Genomic DNA, 21,942 nt, shown 5'->3' with positions numbered 1-21,942 from the left:
TTGGTGGTGCCGATTCTGCTGGGTATGGAGTGGCTCGGGCTTGAAAACTACTTTGCCCACTTCAACAACATCGTGCTGTGGCTCACCGTGTCGTTCTTCCTTATCACGGAGCTCCAAGAAGTGCGCGCTGTGGGGGCGCTCAAGTACTTTGACTCAACATCAACAAGGCGCAGATGGCCATCTACCTCGTCCTGTTCTTTGTGTTCGTCCCGATGAAACTTGGGTTCTTTGCCGTGGACCCGACGGTGCAGATTGGCATTGGCAGCTTCATCACGATCTTGCTGTGGGTGTTGACTGTTCAGTTTTTGGAGGTCGTGCCGTCGGCGAGCTACCTCCTGCCGATGATGTCCAACCTGCTCCAAGACGTGTGGAATTTTTTCATCTTGTTTGGCGTGTTCCAGATGGGCCTCACGATCACGTTTTACCAGCTATTCAAGCATCAAGACGACGACGCGTTCGCGACGATCACGCAGTCGTTTATTACCACGTACTTTGTCACGTTTGGCGAGTTGCCGCTGGATTCTGTCAAAGCGTTCAACCAGACTGACGACGGCGACCGATTCTTGTCGTCATGCGCGGTGGTGCTCATGATGTTTCACGCGGCGGTCGTGGTGATTCTCCTCCTCAACGTGCTCTTGGCGATGATGAACAAGACAGTCGACAACGGGTTTGAAAGGGCCAAAACCGAGGCGCTGGCGAGCTACGCGCAGTGCATTCTACGCCTTGAAGAGTCGATGAACTTGAGCAAAGCTGAGACGGTCGAGCTCATCCACTTTAAAAGCGACGACGGCGACCTCGTCCTCAACCCGATTTTCAACGAGCGCGTGGCCAAGTCGTCGATCCAGGTCCCCGACGGCCAAGAAGCCCATATCAACGCATACCAGAAGCAAAAGATGGCGTGGGTCGACTTGATGGACGCGCTCAAAGCCAGCACCACGTCCGAACTCGACTCGCTCCGTTCGGGACTCCACCACGTCCAGCATTTTGTCACGTTTGACGTGGCCACGGCGCTAGCCCCCGAGTTTGCCCTCCTTGACAAGGTCCAAGAACAAGTGAATGAGCTGATTGATTTGGCCAAAAAGACCCGCGGGCAAGACGCCGACAACGCGCTCAAGAAGCTCGACGCGTTGGTGAAGAAGACGCTATCCACGTTTGAAGACAACATGCAGCGGGCGTGGAATGCCAAGGACCAGGCGGTTGAGCACACCAAGTGCACTTTGCTGCACCAGATGACGTACAAGGTGACGATTACTGACCTGCTCAAGAGCACCAAAACCACGATTCAAACAACGTTCGAGCACGAAATCGATCAAGCCAAGGCCCGAGCGGCCCCCGAGCCCAGACTCAGCGAAATCGTCGACCGATTTGACAAGGTGGACGCGACGCTCAAGGAGAAAAACGAGGACAACACGACCGAGATGAACCAGGACCTGGCCAAGAAGATCGAAGACGTGACCCAGCAAACACAAACCATGGCATCCAAGCTGGACGATGTCGCACAACACAACCAAGACATGGCCACGCAAGTGGAAGCCATGAATCAAAAGCTCGAAGCCTTGATGTCTGCGATATTGGACTTGAAGCGTTAACGTTAGATACATAGGTACTTCGAAGTAGTATGTAAATACAATCAATTTCACCAATGGCTTGTCGTTTCAACCGAGATGGTTTGGCCTTCGACAACAAACCACGACTTGATCCCTCACAGAAGTCAATATTAACTATAGCGTAATATTAACTGTAAGCTATGGGGCCAACTAGCCCAGCAATCATCAACCCTTGGTGTGTATGTACTGCCATATACCTTCAAGAAAGTGTCCTGTACATAGCTACTATTGTATTGACATTGGGGCCCTGCTGTTTCCCGAAGATTAAGTCTTACCGGTGGGGATGCCTAACACTTAATTTAACACTGATGCAGAATATACGTGTTAAGTTGGTTGAGAACAGTATGTGAACGACGTTTGACGTTATACTTGCACGGTGGCTTGCATTAATGCATGGATACCGTCGATCCATTCGGTAAAAATGGCAAACACTTGGTCGGCTACAAGCGTACAGTCGCGTTCTTGGGCTGGGGACAGAGGCAACTGCTTGAACTTGTCGTCCGTCTCGCAGCCACAGCCCCCCGCCCCGCCAGTTGTCGCCGCCGGGTCTTGGTTCATCACATGCCCGGTTTCCAAGGCCAAGTGATACTCCCCAAAGTACCGGTACGCTGGCCCCCCGGCTGCTTCGATTTCGTTGGCGAGCTTGGCCGTGGCTTCAAACATCACTCGTCCCGTTTCTTCCACGGCTTCCACGGCTGCAAACCGCACGGCCGCGTCACTTGCCCGCTGGTGGATGAGCTTGGTTAACGCGAACATCAGCTTGCGGCTGTGGTGGTTGGTGGCGTCCGACCACAGAAACGAAAGCGTGCGAGTCGACGGCGCTAACGACACCGATGATTGGGTGCTTGGGACTCGGTGGTCATCTTCAGGAAGGCCAGCAATCAACTGGGCAAACGGAACCAACAACCCATCGCCCCCCAACTTTTCCCAGTCTTCAAGGAACAGTTTGTAATGCGTGCTGTCTTCGAGAGCATGGACGTTTAGCGCGGCTTCGAGCTCCGATTGAGGGGACTCGTAGGGCAAGACAAAGTCGTTGAAGTCGCGAAACGCCAAGATGAAGTAGCTGATGGCAGGGGCGAACGCCTGGAGCTTTGCGCGGGCGACCTTTCCACCTTGTCCACACGCCAAAGATTGCCACAGCGGGTGCTTGGCATACTGCGTATTGAGGGTATCGATGTGGTCCATGATGCGTTCCATGGTCGTCCGTAGCTTCAGCAGAGAAAATTTCGAAGTGATTTGTTGATAGAGCCTCCAAACGGCCCGTCAGTTGAGTTTGCACATTCATGCAGCGCAAATGTCGGTTTCAGGTTGTTTGCACGTCAAGTTAAACACATGGACTATGTCCGCTTGTGGTACTTGTTTTGACGGATTTATCGATTCAAGCATGCTATGTTACCGAAATCCGGGACTTGGAGTAAGAATTACGGTAACTATATATTAATATATAAATTGTTTTATGATGGAATTATTTCCTGTGCCCTTGCCATAAAATAAAATAAAATAAAAACAGTTTCTTGCTGGGTTTATCATTTTTTCGATTGATTGCTTTGTCAAATCCATATTCTAATCACCAGAATCGAATGCTTACTGTTACGAGAATGATTATTAAAGATCCGCCTAAGCCAATCAAATCACGTTCTGGTGAATTTCTGCCAATCCAAACGTTAGATTCTGCCCAGTACCTTAAATATACAAATATTTGTAAGATGGCATAGTTGTACAAGCTTCAATTGGATTGAATGCTATTTGGCGAAATGACTCTATAAAGTCCAAATTTGGGTGAAACGTCGTTATACGACAAGCATGTCGAGTGCCTAACTACTATAGCCCCTTTCAAATGCATTTCCTTCCGTGGTTGGATATCAATCTTGCCACCACAGTAGTTTACATTGCACACACCCCACCCACCACCACCCCATCACAATCACACAATCACCCCATTCCAAAACGATGTATTCATTCAGTGGTTACAATTCATCGCGGACGTCCGCCTCCTCCTTCCCTTGTGCCTTTTTCAGTTCCATTTCCAACTCTTTCAAAATATCGTCAGGTGCGTGGACATCGTCGCCGTTGGCCATCTTGGCCTTGTGACTGGCCAGCGCTTCCTTGTCTTCAGCATGCAGCCGCGTCCACACCTTTTCGTCCACGACCAACTCGTGGCTCTGGTGCGTCCTCACAAACTCCATGAGCATTTCCATCGTCGGATACGCCGCGTGTAATTCGATGTCGAACGGACTTGCACCTGTGTGCGTTCGGGGCACAAAGTACAGTTTCGGCAGGGCCGTCCATGCCTCGTCCTCCAATTCCATCAAGTCGTTCTTGGTCATGTCCATCGTGGCCACCAAGAGCCGCGGATCGCGTCGCCATACCTTGGCGAACCGTTCCATGTGCCGCAGCATCCACCGGGACGGCGGATGACTCGGTCCTTTCGTCAACAGCACCAGCACATCTTGCTTGTCATTCGCTTTCACCTCGTCCTCCCATGTATTGGTCACAACTACCCGCACCAGTCCAGTGTTGGGCGTCGGCGGCGTCTGCGATTTGAGCTCGGCCGTCGCGCGCTTGGCGAGCACGTCCGCCACGAACGTGCGCATATTGGTCAGGTCGTGCGCCGTATCGGTTGAGAGCAGAAACTTGCGGTCGCGCTTCATGTGCACCACCAGAAGCGCCGGCTTGTCGCTTGGCACGTCCCAGAACTGGTAGTCAAAGTTGGTCGCGTCCTCCGGGTCCTCCACCGTGTACGCGACGAGGACGTCGTCGTGGAAGTCGCGAGCCAACGCTTCTAGCGCCGGCGTCGCTGCCACGAGCATGGCGTTTGTCTTGAAGAACGCCAGAGCGCGGAATGGTTTCTTGTGCTCAAGGAACAGACGCACGGTGTGCTCGTCCTTGTCGGCCAAGTTGGTCAGCCACGGCGTGTTGTGGCCATCGATAAACGACACGACCGAGTCCAAGCTGAACGGACGATCGTGGGTGGGGAAGGGTATGATCTTGGGCGTGGCAAAGTCGCGAAGGAGGTAGATGCTGTTGGCGGCGGCGTCGGGGATGTCCACGCCCGACGGCGACCGGAACAGCGCCAGGTCCGTCACGTACGCGAACTGCACTTTGGCCTTGAGGTCCGACGCGACCGATTTGAAGGTCGAGAGCGCGTCGGGGTCGTCGTTGGATGCATGCGCGAGGAATTTAAGGTTGGCCTGGTTGAACACCTTTCGACGCTTCCACTTTTTGAGCTCGAGGTCCGACACCAGTTGTGTGACGGAAGGAATCGTTTGTGCGATGATGAACTGCCGAATGTCCTGATGCGACACGGGGCTCGTGATGGCCGTGAGGTGAGTGCTGTTGAAGAAGAGTCGCATGTCTGGCGTCGACAGCGAGATGCCGTACGTCAACGCGATGTCTTGGTGCTCGGGCTCTGAGATGTCGAGGCGAGCCATGCTGATTTTGGCCGTCGTGAACGCCTTGATGTTTTCGGCCAATTCCATGCTTGCCTTCTCCCAATGCAGGGCGTAATAGTCATACTCGTCCATGGTGGGCGAGTAGAACAGCACCGCGACGTATTGCTCCCCTTCGATCGCCTTGTCAAAGTTGAGATCCGTAAGCTCGTGCGCTGTGGGGTTGTTCAGATCTGGAATGCCAAACCGATCCATTTGCGTAAACTCTGCTTCCCCTGTCATGCCCTTGTCGCGGAAACCAGGACCGGTGGGGTTGGGCATGAACTTGTGCAGGTTTTTCGCTTGGTCCGCCATCTTGCCTTCAAAGTTTGCCGCCGCTGCTGCGGCAGCAGCCGCGGGGTCTCCTCGGACTCGGCCTCCTTCATACACGATCAACGCAAGCGCGATGAGCGCCGTGAATGCCTTCATGCTGGAAATGTCGAATTGAGAATGACAGAGATCCTTTCGACTGAATTTGACGGAAAGATCGCAAATAACCGATGGGCAATGTGATTGGCTACGACGTCGAACTTTTAGCATCGAATAAAGTTCGACAGTTTATCCGGAATATGCATTTTATATGTGTCAGATTTGCCAATTTTAGGGAGTTGTTGAAATCGCCAACTCTTCCAGGAAAGCAGTATGATTGGCTAAAAATTACGAAGGTAGCCTTATGATTGGGTAAATATTGATTTTTTTGAAACGGCTACCTCTTAAAATTAGTTTTATATAATACTTTGAAGGTCATTCACTGGAGGATATTTTGTACTCCGTAGTAATAGCACTATTAATATATAATGCAATTAACGAAACGATAAATAACATTAAAATTACTAGTACTACTACGTAGTAATACTATGTAGTGCTGTCCGGATAATGTCAATACTGGTACGAATACCGGTACCGGTAGACTAATCAACGCAAGGCGCGAATCATCAGTAACGTTAATTACGAATACAGTAGACTAACTAACGCAAGGCGAATCATCATTCAAAGTCAAGTTTTCGTGCTTGACTGTTGTGGATTTTTGCTGTGGGTGATGGCAATTTAACGTAATTGTTTATGTGGTGCATCGTAAAACGTAGTGGAATTGAAGACACTTACAGTACTTGTATGAGTTCGCTGTCCAGCACATTCTTTAACGTATCGGTTTAAACAGGTGTGAGTAATAGCAGGCCAGGAGGAAAAACTCTGCATAAAAAAGAAAATGCCCAATGCTCCTTGCTTGAGGAAAAGTCAAGCGATGGCCGTGCGGCAATTCCTCGAAATTCAGATGTGATGCAGGTTCATACCTTGTTCTTCACGTTGTTCTTCATGGCGATGTTGGAATCTCCATGTGCTTGATAACAAAAACGTAGAGGCAAAGTTGCTTACAGTGTTAACAGAGCTGCCTGTTCTTTCGTGATGGGAAATGTCCCGACTTTCCATCCATTCTTGGGAATTCCTCGTAAAATCCGAATGATTAGGATGTACCAATCAAACGTACCCATATTTGCTTGATCTTCGCTCCCAATTTTTCAATTACTCGCATCATGAAGCAGGATGCTGACGTGAGGGTTCGGCCGTCCGTTGTGATCTTACGGCGCCTGGTATGGTTCCTCTTACCGCTCGGTGCCGTGATCAGCGCCTGCATCTTGCTGAGCATCTATCAGCAACCGTCACCGCCAAACTACCACATGACATTTGCCATTACGCAGGGTCGGTCCAAAGTCCAGGGAGTCAACTTGGCGGGGTGGCTTGTGGCGGACTTCGACGTGACACCCAAGTCCGAGATCTACAAAGGGGTTCCCGAGGATGTGTCGTCAGCGGGCGAGTTTGCTGTCGCCAACTGGTACACGACCCAGAAAAAGAAGGCGGAGATGGTGACCAAGTTCACGTCGCATCGCGAGTCGTGGATCACGGAAGACGACATCAAGGCCATCGCCGCCGCGAAACTCAACGCCGTGCGCGTGCCCATCGGGTACTGGATCCAAGATAACGTGACCGAGTCGATTTCGCCGTCGGACGCGGTCAATTTGGCGCCGCTGTACTCGATCTTTGCGCCTGGCGCGGTCAACTACCTCGACAAGTTGGTCAAGGTGTGGGCAAAGGCGCACAACATTTCCGTGCTGGTGGACGTGTCGGCCGCGCTCCTCGCTCAAAACGGCAAGCCCAGCGCCGCACCCATCCCTTGGTCCATCAAGAAGGAATACGGCGACATGTCGTTTGATCTGCGACCGACCAAAGCGTCGTTCAACGCGACCAAAGACTTGGTGAAATTCATCGTGAACCGGTACAAGGATGACGACGGGTTCCTCGGCGTGGGGTTGCTGAATGAGCCAGAGAAGGCCGACAACCGCGTCACGCACCGCGAAATCGTCGGGCTGTACCGCGAACTGTATCCGTGGGTGCGCAACATCACGAAACGAGTAGTGCTCACCACGCAGTCGTTTGGGGATGTCCAGCACAAGGGCGCGAGCTTGCAGATTACAGACAACGACGAGACGATGATGACGTTTAGCATTTGGCCCGAAGAGTCGGCGGTCGTGGTCAATACGTGGCACGAATGGCACAAGGTGATGGTCACGGACGCCGCGTTCAAAGATGACGCCGGCATCAACACGTTGAAAGATGATATTTCCGGATGGACGGGCAACCCGTTGTTGATTGGGAGCTGGAACGCCGCCAAGTTTGGCAACGAGTCGGTCCCGACACCAGACCAACCGGCACACGCCAAGAAAGTGCTGGGCGTTGTCGACATGGCGGCCAAAGGGTGGGTATACTCCAACTGGAAGCACGACGGGGGCCAAAAGCAGTGGGGGTGGTCTCTCAAAGACTTGTTGGCGCAAGGCGTGTATGCATTTACTAGTACACCCTAAGAACTAAGTATACTACTACTATACATGCAAGAGATATGGTGTACTGTACTAGTATGTACTACTACTAGTAGTAGGCGAGCACGACAACGTCATTCGAGCAAACTATGTTTTCTTGCCCAAAATCCCCACTCGTCAACGATTTACTGTACATACATGGTCGAAACCCAGAAAGGTAGTACCCACTTTACGGTACGGTTTACAATTTGGCGACATAAACTGACTTTACTATACCGTAAATGTACCGTATCGTGTAAAATGTACTTCGAAGTACGTACTACCTAGTACATTGAATCATCATGAATGGTGCAACTTCCAGGATGGATGAGATGTATAAAGCCTTGTAGACGACACACATTGATGCATGCAGACAAGAGGCTGGCTTCCACGGCGTGATGATGCTTGACCATAATACTGGTACTGTACTGGTCTAGTAACGTTAACGTCACAGTGTACTAGTAGTAAGAATGGACTTGGCCACAGTTAATGTTGAAGTCCCACGAGAAGTTTCCTTGTCCTACGTCTCGTCGGTGATTGGTCAATCCCATTGTGTGTAAACTTCCAACGCACCAGCATTCGTCCATTCGACAGCCAGCATTGAACGATGGTCGTCGCCCTCCCCGCCTCCCTCCAAGGTCCAGACGGCCTCCAACGCCTCGAGCACCTCGCCGACACGTATGGCACGCCGCTCCAGATCTACGACGAGCAAATGATCCGCGACAACGCGCGGCATCTGCTCACGACGTTTCGCGCGCAGTTCCCGTCGTTCACGCAGTTTTACGCCGTCAAGGCGCTTCCGAACCCCGCCGTACTCAAGGTGCTGTACCAAGAAGGCTGCGGCTTCGACTGCTCGTCCACGGCAGAGTTGCACGTTTGCAAGACGTTGGGCGTGCCCGGGGACAAGATCATCTACACGTCCAACTTCACGTCCAAGAAGGACCTCGCGCTCGCGTACGACTTGGGCGTGATAATAAACCTCGATGGTATACAAGTACCCTTGATGTGTATATTCCCCTTGGTTCTTGCCGCTGAATGATCCGAACTAGACATCTCGCTGGTCGATTCGTTGGTGGAAGTGCGCGGCCGCGTCCCTGACCTCATGTGCTTCCGACTCAACCCCGTACAAAAACCAAAACCATCATGACCTACCTCCCCCTTGACGGTCTTGTCATGTTGTAGGGCCTTGGGCGCACGGATTCCGAGACCAAGTCGAACGTGCTAGGAGGACCCGACGCCAAGTTTGGAGTGCCGCCGTTCCAAGTACGTCCGTCAACCGTCACTGCCTCCCTCGTTCACATGATGCCGACAGAGAAAATATTCCTTAGATTGTGGACGCGTACCGCAAAGCGCAAGCGGCCGGCGCCACTCGGTTTGGCATCCACATGATGACAGGGTCGTGTGTGATGAACAATGAGTACTGGAAGGAAACCATCACAGGTTTGTACGAGACAGCCATGCAAATCAAGAAAGAGGTAGGTACTCCATGTCCATTATAAAGTACACGTCATGGTGACGATCGTAGCTCGGCATAACGTTTGAGTTTATGAACATTGGCGGCGGACTGGGCATCCCGTACCTCCCGGATCAGGTACAACGATGAATGTCGCTCTTGGCACAAAACTGTGACAGAGTGCAGTCTAATCATGGATCGTGGTCGTAGCCGCGCGTGGACATTGCGTCCATCGTCACGTTGTTGCGGACGACTTTTGACGAGTTGATGGGTACTCATGACAATGTAAGCTGAGGATTTTAGAGTACCTAGCTAGTACTCTACCCAATTCACGTCAAATGCTGTGTCGTCACTGAGATAGACCACGCTCCCTACCTTGTGCATGGAGAATGGCCGGTACATGACTGGGCCGTACGGCTGGCTTGTCAGTCGCTGTCAAGCGATCAAACAATCCTACGCCAAGTACGTAGTAGTTAGTACTCGGTAGTACGTAGTAGTACTCAATACTTGTGTCATTAGGTACTACGGGTTGGACGCGAGCATGGCTCACTTGATGCGCCCAGGCATGTATGGCGCGTACCACCACATTACAATTCCCGCGCGGGAACTGGATCAGTCGCCTCTGATCACGGCTAACATTGTCGGCGATTTGTGTGAAAACAACGACTGGTACTCAATGATAAAAGTACCTAATCCCGGTACTCTATGATAAACGTACCTTACGTACCTGTGGTAGGTTTGGCAAGGATCGAGTAATTCCGGATGCCAAAGTCGGCGACTTGTTTGTCATTTACGACACGGGCGCGCATTCACACTCGATGTGCTTTCAATACAACGGAAAGTTGCGGTCCCCTGAGATTCTCCTGGCCGCCGACGGCACCCCGCGCCTCATGTGAGTGGCGTGGTCGTCTACTGATGCTGATGCCTTCTCTTATTGTAGTCGCGAGCGCGAAACGTACGACTCGCTGTATGGCAACTGCCTCGTCCCCGACGATTTGTAGCTTGTCGTTGGTGTTGGCATATCCATTGGTACTAGTACTACTAGTAGTAGTACGTAGTACTAGTCAGTTGCTAAAAGTAGTCAAGCACAACAGAATCAAATTGCAATGGGTTAATACTAGTGTATACATAGGCCATCTAGAGTGAGTTTGTCGATTCGGATAAGAAGACCATACTAGTAGCATTGAAGCAAGCAACCTACGAACGTTTATGTGCATGTAAAAAATATATATAAGGAATAGTTATTACACCGTAGTATTAGTACAAGGTATTTTATATTTTTCAAAAATATATAAATATTCTGTTATTTGACGGTGTAACGTTAGTAACGTTAGTAGTACTAATAGGGCACAGTGTGTGCCCTATGACGATACAAATCCCAATTCCAGCTGTATTTGAGATTGGGTGTATTAATGTACTGATATGAGTGATGTTGGTGGTGATTCCACTGGATGGTTGGTCTGCTGTAGGAACCATCTATTGCGTTTTCTTGTTTGTGGCGTACTTTTCGTGGCAGTCGGCTTTGAGCCTTGTGAACCCATGACGACCTAGCGACGCGTACGCTTCGACTGCCTTGGGCACGCGGATGACGTTGTCTGGGGCGTGTTGGAGGTAGAAGTCGGTCAACCACGTCGTCATGGCACGCTCCCTCCGCTTTTGCCACATGTACGGAATCACAAAGAAGATGGATACGCAAATGCCACCCACGACGGCGGCGCCACCAAGGCCGTCCCCAAACACATATCGCATGGCCAAGTTGAATGCAAGCCACGACATATTGTACCACGTGAGAAACGTTTGGATCCGCTCGGGGTTCAGTTTGGCATCAATGTCACTAGGGAGGCTCGCGCCCGTGGACTTGAGCAAGGCGTCGATCTGGTCACGGACAACCAAGTTGACATTCTGCATGCCACGGAGGTCCCCTGGGAACGCGTTGTTGGCCACTGCGGTGCCTTCGAATGGTGCAGGAGGTTCCACGTCCTCAAGGGGAAGGTCGCTCGCCAATAGCGCTTGGATTTGTTCAACTTGTTCTGGTGATAACACGTAGCCCTCCTTGTCGGCATTGCCCGGGACGGCCAGGTCAGGGTTGGTACCCAATCCAGCGGCGCCACCATCTACACGGACGTCTTTGGCAACGCTTTCGGCCATGGCGATGCATGCCACGGTCGACAACGCGATGACAATGTTCAAGCCCTTCATTACGACTCCAGCTCTGGAATTTGATAGTGCACCTGCCTGCTGAAGATCTCGATTTTTACGATCTTTCGAAAAACCTGGGAAAACGTATATGTTCCACCACAGAAAAACAAACATAAACTTCGGTAAGGTTACAGTACTCCAAGTAATAATATTATGACAACTTCGAATCGTCATGACCATTCAAGTTATGAGAATTGGCCGGATGTTACCATTGCAAAGGCCACAACTACGTGCACACCAAGCGACCTTCGACACTTGCCCTCTACATTTCCATTTCACACAGTTAATTGAATTTTGTCTTCCGATATACTACTAGTACAGTACGTACTACTACAGTAGTACCAGTACTGTAGTATACAGTTCACAGTCAATGAATTTGTATTCCAAATCGGTTTCAAAGTGAAACCGTCCCTTGTCAAAGTAAACTATCCGATAATCTAAGCTGGGCTAAGCTTAATCCATGCATTGAACCAAACACGAGGGGGTAAAACCTGAAACGGCCAATTTAACTCGAAGGGCCGCCACTTTGTACATTCCAGCAAGTCCCATGGCCAGCATCATCATCAATACGCCAGCTCCGGACTTTGACATAGTAGACCTCGAAACGGGCGTCACGTCAAGCTTTGGCGACATTGCCGGCAACGGCAAACCCAGCGTCGTCATGTTCTACGCGACGTGGTGCAACTCATGCATTCCCGCGGTCGAGGAATTTGAGATGTGGTCCAAGCACAACATTCCCACGCCGTACATCAATTTTGTGCTCATCAACGTCGACAAACATGTACAATATGTACACCACATTCCATCGACATTCATATATGGACTTGTTTGGTGGTAGATTGGGAATGCAATCAAGTTTGTGTCAGAAACCAATCCCAAGACCAAAAAACCCCGCGTGTGCACCGAATACCGCGGCGACGGCGACATGCCCACGGTGATCCACGTTGGCTGTGAGGACATTCCCGAAGGTGTGTTCATTCCCCGACTGTAGTAACCTAAGACCAGCACATTTACATGTGGATGACGATCTTGAGTATAGGGTATGGCGTGCACGTGGTGCCGCACAAGTTGATTTTGGACCACAATGGGTTGGTCGTGCGCAACTTCGAGGACTTTCACTGGGACGACATTGCCGGTTTATTCAAGCATCGCTTCGAAGAAGACAACCAATGCCACTGGAAGCCCTTCTTGTTTCAAGACCAAGTTAAGGCGCAAGAGTAGACAATACTAGCTGTGTTGTCATTCAATAGTCGCATCCCCCAACGGTGTAGCGCATACGTGCGTTTGCATCTACAAGTAACCATCATATGATTGTTTACGGACTAAGAAGGCGAGGTAAATCGCCCGTGTCAGTGCCGAATACACTATTGTTGTTGATTGCCGTGGAGGCACTTGTGGGCGGACACAGTGTCGTCATGACAGCGGAGGGCGGGCTTGCAAAGTTGACGCTGCTAAGAGTAGGCGCTACGTACAACAGAGTAAAGTCAGTCATATCAAGACATGGGAACATTAAGTTACTTGAAACGGATCGCCCAAGGGTATACGTTGGAGTGTAGCATCGGTCCTGCGCCTTGGCCACGACGTTGTTGGATGCAGTCCACACTGCCCTAGACAGCGACGGGAATTGCAAGTTCGGATGGGGTTCTTGAGACGTTGGGTGCTTTTGGTTGACAGTAATCGGTGCTTGATGGCCTACTCAAACGACAACATATGCAGTTTTGTCGTCGTCGATGGGATGCCCAACCTGGCGAGTACCCCCGCGAGATCTTTTGGGCTTTTTCATACACGCTAACTTGTGCGGTCGTGGCCTGAAGGGTCGCATTCCATATCGTTCGATACCTAATATGCAAAAGTGTTAGCCACATCACATGTATGTCTTGAGAAACTTGACGACGTCGCACCGCTCGCTGAGCTTGTCGATGGCTTTGACACTAAACGAATGTACTGTGGAGGCACAGTCGATCTTGTTGATTACGACCAAGTGCGTTTCCGTCTTGACCACCGCCGTATGCGCTCGTGTGGGGATCTACTGGATTGGTCAACAGATATCAAAGCAAATCCTTACTTTGACAAAGTACTCCATCCCAAAACACCCAGCCGACTCGACCACGTAGCTCGGGACTTGGATGTGTGTCTTGTGTGACTGCACCGACCACGCTTTGATCCCTGTGGGTCGTCTGTGTTTGGTTTCAAACAGCACGTTCTTCTCCAACGAGATGGTGCCTACACAGCAGTAGCATTGTTTAGCCAACCCCCCCTCCAATTTTGTTCGTTTTTGCTACGACCCCCCCACTACAAGATTGGTTGTGATCGTGAATTTGTACCTGATTTGACAATGTACAATGCGCCCACGGCCTCGCCCTCCATGTACACGCAATTCCCCGGGTGGAGGAACAAATCGATCGACACGGACTCAAAGTAGCGCAGCTTGTTGTCTGAAAAGTCTCGGAAAATCGACACTTCGGTGCGCAGCCACTTGGTGAGCTTCTTTCGGCGTTTGGATTGGTACCGATACACGTTCTTTTGGTAGTCTTCGGCGCGAATGAGGAGGAGGTCCGCCGGCCCCGACTCGGTCACTTGAATGTCGGCTGTGCGAAGGGCGTCTTCCTGTTCCAGCGCCACCTCCCCAAAGTTCATGCCTTTGACCAACCGCCCGACCTTTTCCCCGTTCACGACAATGTCCACCTGTTCAAAACTTGTAGTACGATAAAAGTATACGCAATCGTTTGTATACGTAACGTACTTGGCCATTCACAATGATGTAGCAGGCGTCACCAATATCCCCCTTCTTGAACACGAGTTGGTTGGGTGCAAACGACGCCCATCGCATCCGCTTGGCGATTTCGCCGGCCTGCATCACATTCAGAGCTTTCAACGACGGCACGTTCAGCAGCCACTTGGACAGGAGCTGGATGTCGATGCCGTTGCGCTTCTCCGGTTCCTTCTGCGCTGCCATGCGCAGCTTCTCGTCCTCGCTTAATGCGCGTGTGCCGAACCGGGGAAAGAATGTTTGAAAGTCTTTGCGTTCCACGAGCCACTACATCGTTTATCGTCAGGTCCTTGTGTGTCACATCGAAACACATATGGGGGAAGTTGACGTGCCTGGGGAAAGATAGGATTTAACTCTGTCTGGTCCAGCGTGTGTGCAATGTGATCCAAATTGATGGGCTCGTTGGGTTCTTCGAGGATGGGCACGACATGCACACTCGCGTGCTTGGCGCCGTCCATACCACCACGCTGTGAAAATGCACTTTTGGTGCAAGTTAAAAATAGCTCACTCAGCGGGTTGGGTTGTTCGCATGTCAACCACTTTAATCTCGTTTATTCACGGCTGAATACACTTTGCTCGGCAGTGCGTACGTGATAAGTGTTGTTTATCAGTCGAGCAGGAATTCAAAAATAAAGGGGGTTGGATTAGACGTACCGGTACTATTGAGTTAACACGATAGCCTCACATATCAGTCACCACGAAATGTCATGTCCGTGATGATCAATACATGTTCTTTATATGTTTCAGAGGCGGCGGAAAGAAAGTGAAAGTGAATGCGTACAGTGAATTGTTCTGATGTCGTTCACGGGGTGTTTTTTGTTGACTATTGAATTTGCAAGTTCTACAGCAACCTATCTCATGTGGACCACGCAACACCGATACAGCATGATAGTACATGTGGTCCCTCCATTCAACCGTGCCAAAGATATGTGTTGCATTACAGTGGTGCCCTCGCGGCCAAAGATCTTTGTGTCCCACGCCAAAATTGTCGGTTTCGCTTTTCAATGGCCGTTTCACTTTGTATCTTGAAGTTTGTAAGCGTCAAAAGCGTTTCAGTGGCAGGAGCAGCATATCTTGCAGAAGTGACTGAACGTGGTGGTGCACCTTGTTCTTACGTTCGTGGTTGTATCTCTGACCTTCACATTTCGTCTGGATGCGTCTTGCGTGGTTTCTCGCCGCCGTGGCCAGCTCCGCCGTCGGAGGCGGCGGCCACGACTGCAACCATGACGTCCAGCTCGACCGATTCACAGTACGTCCTTCAAGTCTTTGTCGTATAGTACCTCATGCATTGGCTGTGTTGTAGCGATCGGTGGACATGTCGTCGATCATGAACGATCAAGTGCTGGAAACCCCGGGCTCCCGTCGACTTGCAGACGCCACAACACTGTTCCAGCCCATTCGTATCTCGTTTGATATATCACGCTTGACGAGGTTCACATCCGTAATATAAGTTAGCCACACGGCACTGACCAACTATGATACATGCCACAGTGACCCCGACTACCTCTGTACACAAGCGGGGCAAATCGTCACTCGAGATGGCTCGTCGTACAGCTGCACGCAAAACGACATCTTGACCAAGGTTCGGTTGATCCTTCCACTCGATTATTATGTATTGACTTGGGGATTGGATAGGAAAAATCCGACTTTATCCTGTCGGTGATGCTTCCAGCCGTGACAGCGTACTTTTCCAGTGTCTTGTCTGTGCAGCGTGTGTCTGGCAACCTCATTGTAAGCACTCCGCCATAGCTACAGTATCATTCGTCTTGCCTACTATTAGCATTGACGATATAGTTCTTTGGATGGATCGAACTAGATTCAAGGCCTCGGGTGCCAAGCCAACGAATGGGCGTGCTGCGCCAACACAATTCCGCCGTACTTGAAGACCACGGGCATCGCCAACACAGACTTCCTTATCCACGTGACGGCGCGTCCGACTTCTGGCGCCGTCTTGGCGTGGGCCCTACCATGCAACATTGACCAGTATGGCCGCCCCATCTCTGGACAAGCGAATTTTGGCCCCAACCGGTATCCTCCTTTGCTTAAATGCAGCTTTATATCATATTTGGCACTAAATCATGGATGGTTGGCGTAGACTGGACACGCAGAGCGGGAGTCGCGCGGGGCAGATCGGCACGGCCATCCACGAAATCACACACGCCCTCGGGTTTTCGTCGTCGCGGTTTGCAGACTTTCGCCAGCCCCTCAATGGCCCCCTGTGGGGGTACTCGAATGTAGTGTCCCAGACCCAGCAAAACGGCATTTTTGTCTCTAAAATCATCACTCCCCAAGTCGTCAAACAGGCCAAGCAGCAATTCAACTGCCCCGACTGGTACAGATGTATATATATTTATATATTTTTACTCCTTTTGATGTTATAATATTACTCGGCATCTGAACAATGGGGGGATTAGGCCAGGGGCGGGGGCCGAGCTCGAGAATGGACCCACCGGATCCAGCGACTTTTCCAGTCATTGGGAAAAGCGGGTGTTTAACAAAGAGTATATGACGGCCACAAGCTCCTCCAGTCCTGTGTACTCGGCCATGACGCTGGCCTTCTTTGAAGATACGGGATGGTACACCGCCAACTATTCCATGGCGCAAGCATTGCCGTGGGGGTACTTGGAAGGCTGCTCGTTTGCCACGTAAGTATGACAAACTCAGTTGGCTGTTGGTCACAGCCATTGTAGCGGACGCTGTGCCGACTGGGGAAGCGACTACTTTTGCCCAGCGGCGGGCGAACACTGCTCGGCCACCCGCGACGCCAAGGGCTACTGCGACATCAACACGTACACGTCGAGCATTCCGTCGGGGTTTCAGTACTTCAAGAACGCCAAGCTGGGCGGTCAAGACACGTACGCCGATTACTGCCCGACGTACCAGGGCTACAGCAACGGCGCGTGTGCTGACACGGTTTGTCTACCTAAAACAACTAAACTCGGGAAGGATACATACACTAACGACGTCGATTTGATGTGTAACTAGTCCACTTACATTGACTCGGACATGGGCGAGGCGTTGGGACCGGGCAGCAAGTGCTTTCAATCGACGTTGACGAAAGGCAGTTCACGGTAAGTGGTTGTGACGACACTGAGGTGGAAGTTGAGTAATATAACTATAGACTGACGACCCCTGCGTGTTACCCCGTGCTTCGGTGCGGCCAAGGCAACATGTACATCAAAGTGAATGGAAAGGAAGTCGCGTGTCCCCTCGCGGGGGGCGATGTGTCGGTCCCGGGCTTTCAGGGCACGGTGCGGTGTCCCGCGGGCAACAAGATCTGCCAGCTACTGCAGACGCAGTGCTCTGGCCAGGGCATTCTCATGGTCGACGGGTCGTGCTCGTGCAACCCCGGGTACGGGGGCTCAGATTGTTCGCTCAAGGACTGCCCCCTCAACGGGGGGTTCGAATGCAACGGCCGGGGGACGTGCGACCGCCGCGTCGGCACGTGTCAGTGCGAGGCCGCGTACACGGGTCTGTCGTGTTCGGAGCTGTTGTGTCCGGTTGTGACCAACGACAAGAGCTTGGGCGAGCAGTGCTCCGGCAACGGAGCGTGCAATGGCTCGTCGGGAACATGTACTTGTGCGAATGGCTACACCGGTGAGCCTTTATGCGTGCTATGTACTGCTTTATAGAGCAAGCGGTTTGTGTGTAGGCAAGGCGTGCGAATGTGTGCCTGGATGTACGACGTGTTCGAATGGCGGGTCTTGCGACTGCTTGACGGGTATGTTAACTATTCACATGGTTGATCAATCGCATCAGTTAACTTCATCAGTTAACTTATATCATCCAACTGCCATTATGGTAGGGTCGTGTGTATGTCCCAGTGGGTTTTTTGGTGCCAAGTGCGATTCCACTGGAGATGCTCCTACTGCGACGCTGGAGTTGGACGCCACAACCGCCACGACGGGCCAAGTTTCCGCAAAGGTACGTTATGGACAAAGTAGATTGTGGCACTGATATATACTGTATGTAGACGTATTCGTACTTCAAAGTGCTGTTGAACTCGAGTTCGTCCGACATCACCGTTTTGCTCACATCGTCTACTGGAGGTACTTACTACTCATAGGGGATGTCCCTGCATATTTTAAGATCATGACTTGGTTTCATGGCAGACGCGGACTTGTACGGGTCGTTTGTCGACAAGTACCCGAGCCCCAAGTCGACCAGAACCACGTTGTTCGTGAGCAACGCCAACCGCAAAGACCGTTTGGACGCGATTCAGTTGTGTGGGACGCTGGGAAAATTTCCCCGCGCCATCAACGACACGTTTCGGTTTTGCAGCCAAGCGAATTCGCTCTTGGTGCAAGGTGCCCCGGGGTACTTTTACATTGGGGTCTTTGGGTTTGCCGCGTCGACGTTTCAGATCAATGTGGTATCTGATCCGTGTGTGAACGAACTGTGTTCGAACCACGGCACGTGCGGCAAGGTACGAGCGACGACGCCCTGTCGCATGGAATCATATCGACTCAGACTCAGATGTACGTAGTACTTTGCCGGCGTGTGCGCGTGCGACCGGTCGTGGTCTGGCGAGCGATGCAGTACACCCCGGTGTCGTCCCGATTGTGTGGATTTCAACAACTGCAACACCCCCTCCGTATGAAAATCGAGATTGTCCATATGCTGTCGCTAAGTGTATATGATGTGCATTGTGTCGTGTAATGTAGGCATCGGCAATGGTGACGTCATCCAGTGGGCTGCGCAACACCACCGACTGCTACGGCAATGGCGAGTGTCGTGTGCTAACTGTCAATGGAATCGAGCAGCCCACGTGTATATGCGACGAGGCGTTTTCGTTTGAGAACCCGACGGACGACCAGTCGATCTGCAAAGTACCGTTGCCGTCGATTAGTCGCATCCAGCACTACGCTGACCCGTTTGTCGTGTACGGAGACTCCCTGCAGTACTACGTACGTGTGTCACCGACGACTAACTACTACCTTTAGTTGGTTGTGCATTTCGTGATGGTGGTGGTGTGTAGGTGCCGGTGGGCGAGTGGACCATCTACACGCTGACAGTCAAGCCCGAGTGGCAGTATGTGTATGTGCACCTGAGGGAGCTTTCGGATGGAAGCGATCCGCTGGTTCTCGTGCGCAAGACCAAGCTGCCGTCCCTCAACACGAGCAGTCCGTACCCGTTGCAAGCGGCGGACGCGGCCGCGTGGACGAGTGCAGCCACGAGCCAACGGGTGCTCTTGACTCGGGCGTCGTCGACGCTCAGCGACGGACTGCTGTACATTGGGGTCTACAACACCCGATACGGACGCAATCCGCTGGCATACCATCTCACGGTGGAAGCCAACTCGACGTGTGATGTGAAAACTGCCAGCGTGTGCGGTACCAATGCAGTGGCATGTGCGGTGGCCCTGCCGACGCTGTGCCAATGCGCGTCGACCAGCCAAGGGCCGTTTTGTGACCAAGTGAATGTGACTCACCGCAGCGTCAAGGCCGGCGTGTCGACGGAGCTGGGGTCCTTGGTGGCCGTGCGCGAAGGCAATTGGCAGGTGAGTGCTGCTTGCATTCGTCGATACGTGTATATTTTGTGCAATATATATTATATGAATATATCTTGCGACGATGGGTGGTTACGGTTGTTGTGGTGGGGCTGTTAGTACTGGACATTTGACGTGGCCGACCCGAGCGTTGAATTTGTCAAAGTTGAGCTGTCGAGTGTATATTACGACGCCGACGACGAGGTCAAGCCGCTGTTGTTGGTTCGAGGTAGTACTATATGTTGGTCAAAATAGATATTGTTCGATTATATTATACCAGACTGTTGGTTGTTTCATCACTCATCCTCATGCGTGTCTTCCTTGTTGTAGGACCCCTGGAACCGGGGTTTCCGTCGTTGGACTTGAGTTCTGCATATGACTTTAATGCTGTGACGTCTTCCAAAGGAGGCAAGCACACGGTGCTCGTGCCGGTGACCACGTCCTGCGCGGGCCCGCACTGCTACAAGGTGGCTGTACACAACAAATTGTACTCTGGCAACGTCCTCCAAGCCAACGTCACACTCGTGGGGTTGCAGTCCGCCGCCGACGCGTATACAGTCCCAGATTGCACCATCTCGGGCGTCGGCGACACGGAGTATGTGACTCTTGATATCTCGCTCTATATCTGAAGATATATATTCCTAAATATTTAATGTGTAGAAATTGCAACGGACGAGGCACGTGCGTCCAAGTGGGCGACCAACCAACGTGCAAGTGCAAAAATGGATGGAGTGGCGTGACCTGCAATGCCCCTCGGGCGTTTGCCATGTCGCAGCTTTGGTTTGCTGCGACCAACATATCACTTTTGTGCAGGTACGACAAAACTGATATATATCAGTTTGGCGGTGACAAGAGTGATGGTACTTGTGTGGGTTTAGTGTGTGTGACGCGACGTTTACCCTGTCCAACGGCGGCATGGCCATGTTCACGTTGCCCCAAAGCATGCAGCCGAATACAGGTCTAGAACTCCGGGTAAAAGCCAATGGAGGGGGCGTGTCGCCCAACATCTACGTGTCCGAGGTAAGCACCTTAGATATATACTCCAGTAATACGTGATGGACGGACAATATTCTGACGTTGTCATGATGGACAGGTGAATCCGCGGTCGCTGTACGACTTTGCTGTTATGTCGTTTTCGGTATGTTTGTGTGGAGATAGCTAGCATGATGAGGCTCAATGTTACCCTACAGCACGCAAGCGAAGAAGTGGTGCAGTTGACCACGCGGCCGTTCCAAGGCCATTTTTGGGTGGCTATTTACTCGGAAGCTCCACTGTAAGCTAATGTGAATATGTGTTGGCTAACTAACGACCTCTTACGACTAACTCTCATGACAAACTAACCTATTGCCATGGACGGGTGTGGTGTGTGGTGTAGGGCCATGGATGCCAATGCGACCAACGATGCCGCCCAGACGACGTTTACGATTCAATCGCGAGTGATTCCGTTAGCCAAGACGACTGTGGACAAGCGATTGATTACGCAATCCAGTTTCCTGGGCGCGGTCCTGGCGTGGCTCACGACATCCCCTCTGGGCATTGCGCTGTTTTCGCTGCTGCTCATCTTCCTCGGACTGGCCGCGTTTTACTTTGTGTGGCGGACGTTCCGCTCCCCTGACAACCAAGACGGCGCGGTAAGGAACCTTTGGTGGCGACAGAGAACTCATGGCTATGTGTGTAGATCAGCACGCTGGCTGCGGAATTGGGCAACCGACCCAACGAAGTGCATGTGGAGGCAGGACTGGTGGCCGAGCGGTCAAAATCACCGTTGCGACTTGGCAGCAGTACCCGAAGCGAGGATGCACCCACGCCAAGCGCGCCACCCATGGAGCTGGACGTCGAGATGGCGCCCGTCGTTCGGTTCTCTTGAGCAACAACGTAGCGTGTATATAATGGAAATCACAGGCAGAAGAAAGGTCTATCTATACTGAAGAACGCACCTTGCTGGTCTCGGTGGACTTCGCATTCCTTCATGCCACGATATAGCCGTTCTCGAAGTGAATGCTAATAGCATGCACGCTCTTGGCTTATCCGCTGAAATCCCATTACAGTATTCGTTTGACAGTGAAAACGAAAAATACTCATTTGTGCACGTTGATTGGTCTCTTTTATGACCAATCACGTCGTTGGAATTGCGAACTTTGTCAT

The 21,942-nt window shown here is 51.6% G+C and overlaps 9 protein-coding genes across 13 annotated transcripts; 6 read left to right on the top strand and 3 right to left on the bottom strand.

Moving 5' to 3' along the window:
* Positions 1-173: 173 nt before the first annotated feature.
* On the top strand, positions 174-1,589 carry H257_05005 (hypothetical protein; the record flags this gene model as incomplete). The annotated part of the gene is made up of 1 exon (XM_009829713.1): positions 174-1,589. One exon carries the CDS (start codon positions 174-176, stop codon positions 1,587-1,589), a length of 1,416 nt encoding a protein of 471 aa, XP_009828015.1.
* A 327-nt stretch (positions 1,590-1,916) lies between these two features.
* Positions 1,917-2,885, bottom strand: H257_05004 (hypothetical protein). The gene has a single exon (XM_009829712.1). It carries the CDS (start codon positions 2,802-2,804, stop codon positions 1,971-1,973), a length of 834 nt encoding a protein of 277 aa, XP_009828014.1. The 5' UTR covers positions 2,805-2,885; the 3' UTR covers positions 1,917-1,970.
* Positions 2,886-3,539: 654 nt separating this feature from the next.
* Positions 3,540-5,515, bottom strand: H257_05003 (hypothetical protein). The gene has a single exon (XM_009829711.1). It carries the CDS (start codon positions 5,462-5,464, stop codon positions 3,575-3,577), a length of 1,890 nt encoding a protein of 629 aa, XP_009828013.1. The 5' UTR covers positions 5,465-5,515; the 3' UTR covers positions 3,540-3,574.
* A 1,022-nt stretch (positions 5,516-6,537) lies between these two features.
* On the top strand, positions 6,538-7,938 carry H257_05002 (hypothetical protein). The gene has a single exon (XM_009829710.1). The coding sequence runs from the start codon at positions 6,568-6,570 to the stop codon at positions 7,891-7,893; it is 1,326 nt and encodes a 441-aa protein (XP_009828012.1). The 5' UTR covers positions 6,538-6,567; the 3' UTR covers positions 7,894-7,938.
* Positions 7,939-8,445: 507 nt separating this feature from the next.
* H257_05001 (diaminopimelate decarboxylase) lies at positions 8,446-10,476 on the top strand. 4 transcript variants are annotated; one of them, XM_009829706.1, is made up of 10 exons: positions 8,446-8,873; positions 8,937-9,010; positions 9,070-9,150; positions 9,216-9,362; positions 9,413-9,478; positions 9,551-9,625; positions 9,702-9,802; positions 9,860-10,009; positions 10,077-10,232; positions 10,281-10,476. In XM_009829706.1, exons 1-10 carry the CDS (start codon positions 8,495-8,497, stop codon positions 10,339-10,341), a joined length of 1,290 nt encoding a protein of 429 aa, XP_009828008.1. In that variant the 5' UTR covers positions 8,446-8,494; the 3' UTR covers positions 10,342-10,476. The 4 variants fall into 4 exon arrangements, with proteins under 4 accessions (XP_009828008.1, XP_009828009.1, XP_009828011.1 ...); XM_009829707.1 differs by having other exon boundaries at positions 10,077-10,476; XM_009829709.1 differs by having other exon boundaries at positions 9,860-10,232.
* A 135-nt stretch (positions 10,477-10,611) lies between these two features.
* On the top strand, positions 10,612-11,559 carry H257_05000 (hypothetical protein). The gene has a single exon (XM_009829705.1). It carries the CDS (start codon positions 10,977-10,979, stop codon positions 11,385-11,387), a length of 411 nt encoding a protein of 136 aa, XP_009828007.1. The 5' UTR covers positions 10,612-10,976; the 3' UTR covers positions 11,388-11,559.
* Positions 11,560-12,086: 527 nt separating this feature from the next.
* Positions 12,087-12,760, top strand: H257_04999 (hypothetical protein; the record flags this gene model as incomplete). Its single annotated transcript, XM_009829704.1, has 3 exons — positions 12,087-12,320; positions 12,378-12,507; positions 12,579-12,760. 3 exons carry the CDS (start codon positions 12,087-12,089, stop codon positions 12,758-12,760), a joined length of 546 nt encoding a protein of 181 aa, XP_009828006.1.
* Positions 12,761-12,854: 94 nt separating this feature from the next.
* On the bottom strand, positions 12,855-14,786 carry H257_04998 (hypothetical protein; the record flags this gene model as incomplete). The annotated part of the gene is made up of 8 exons (XM_009829703.1): positions 14,642-14,786; positions 14,283-14,576; positions 13,864-14,224; positions 13,605-13,762; positions 13,441-13,565; positions 13,284-13,378; positions 13,058-13,231; positions 12,855-13,003 (listed from the first exon to the last, which is right to left on the bottom strand). The coding sequence occupies exons 1-8, from the start codon at positions 14,765-14,767 to the stop codon at positions 12,855-12,857; spliced, it is 1,482 nt and encodes a 493-aa protein (XP_009828005.1). The 5' UTR covers positions 14,768-14,786.
* Positions 14,787-15,330: 544 nt separating this feature from the next.
* Positions 15,331-21,835, top strand: H257_04997. 2 transcript variants are annotated; one of them, XM_009829702.1, is made up of 25 exons: positions 15,331-15,558; positions 15,613-15,740; positions 15,801-15,891; positions 15,945-16,040; positions 16,126-16,337; positions 16,405-16,641; positions 16,724-16,954; positions 17,000-17,222; positions 17,295-17,380; positions 17,431-17,906; positions 17,962-18,030; positions 18,115-18,233; positions 18,283-18,358; positions 18,422-18,735; positions 18,796-18,903; positions 18,974-19,216; positions 19,288-19,809; positions 19,918-20,026; positions 20,128-20,392; positions 20,458-20,610; positions 20,676-20,817; positions 20,891-20,935; positions 20,988-21,070; positions 21,173-21,428; positions 21,476-21,835. In XM_009829702.1, exons 1-25 carry the CDS (start codon positions 15,463-15,465, stop codon positions 21,662-21,664), a joined length of 4,569 nt encoding a protein of 1,522 aa, XP_009828004.1. In that variant the 5' UTR covers positions 15,331-15,462; the 3' UTR covers positions 21,665-21,835. The 2 variants fall into 2 exon arrangements, with proteins under 2 accessions (XP_009828004.1, XP_009828003.1); XM_009829701.1 differs by having other exon boundaries at positions 21,173-21,835.
* The last annotated feature ends 107 nt before the right edge of the window (positions 21,836-21,942 follow it).

Source organism: Aphanomyces astaci (genome assembly GCF_000520075.1).
Source record: "Aphanomyces astaci strain APO3 unplaced genomic scaffold supercont1.9, whole genome shotgun sequence".
NCBI classification, from domain to species: Eukaryota; Oomycota; class Saprolegniomycetes; order Saprolegniales; family Verrucalvaceae; genus Aphanomyces; species Aphanomyces astaci.
Note: the sequence above shows the minus strand (reverse complement) of the source record. Positions and strands in the feature narration are given on the sequence as shown.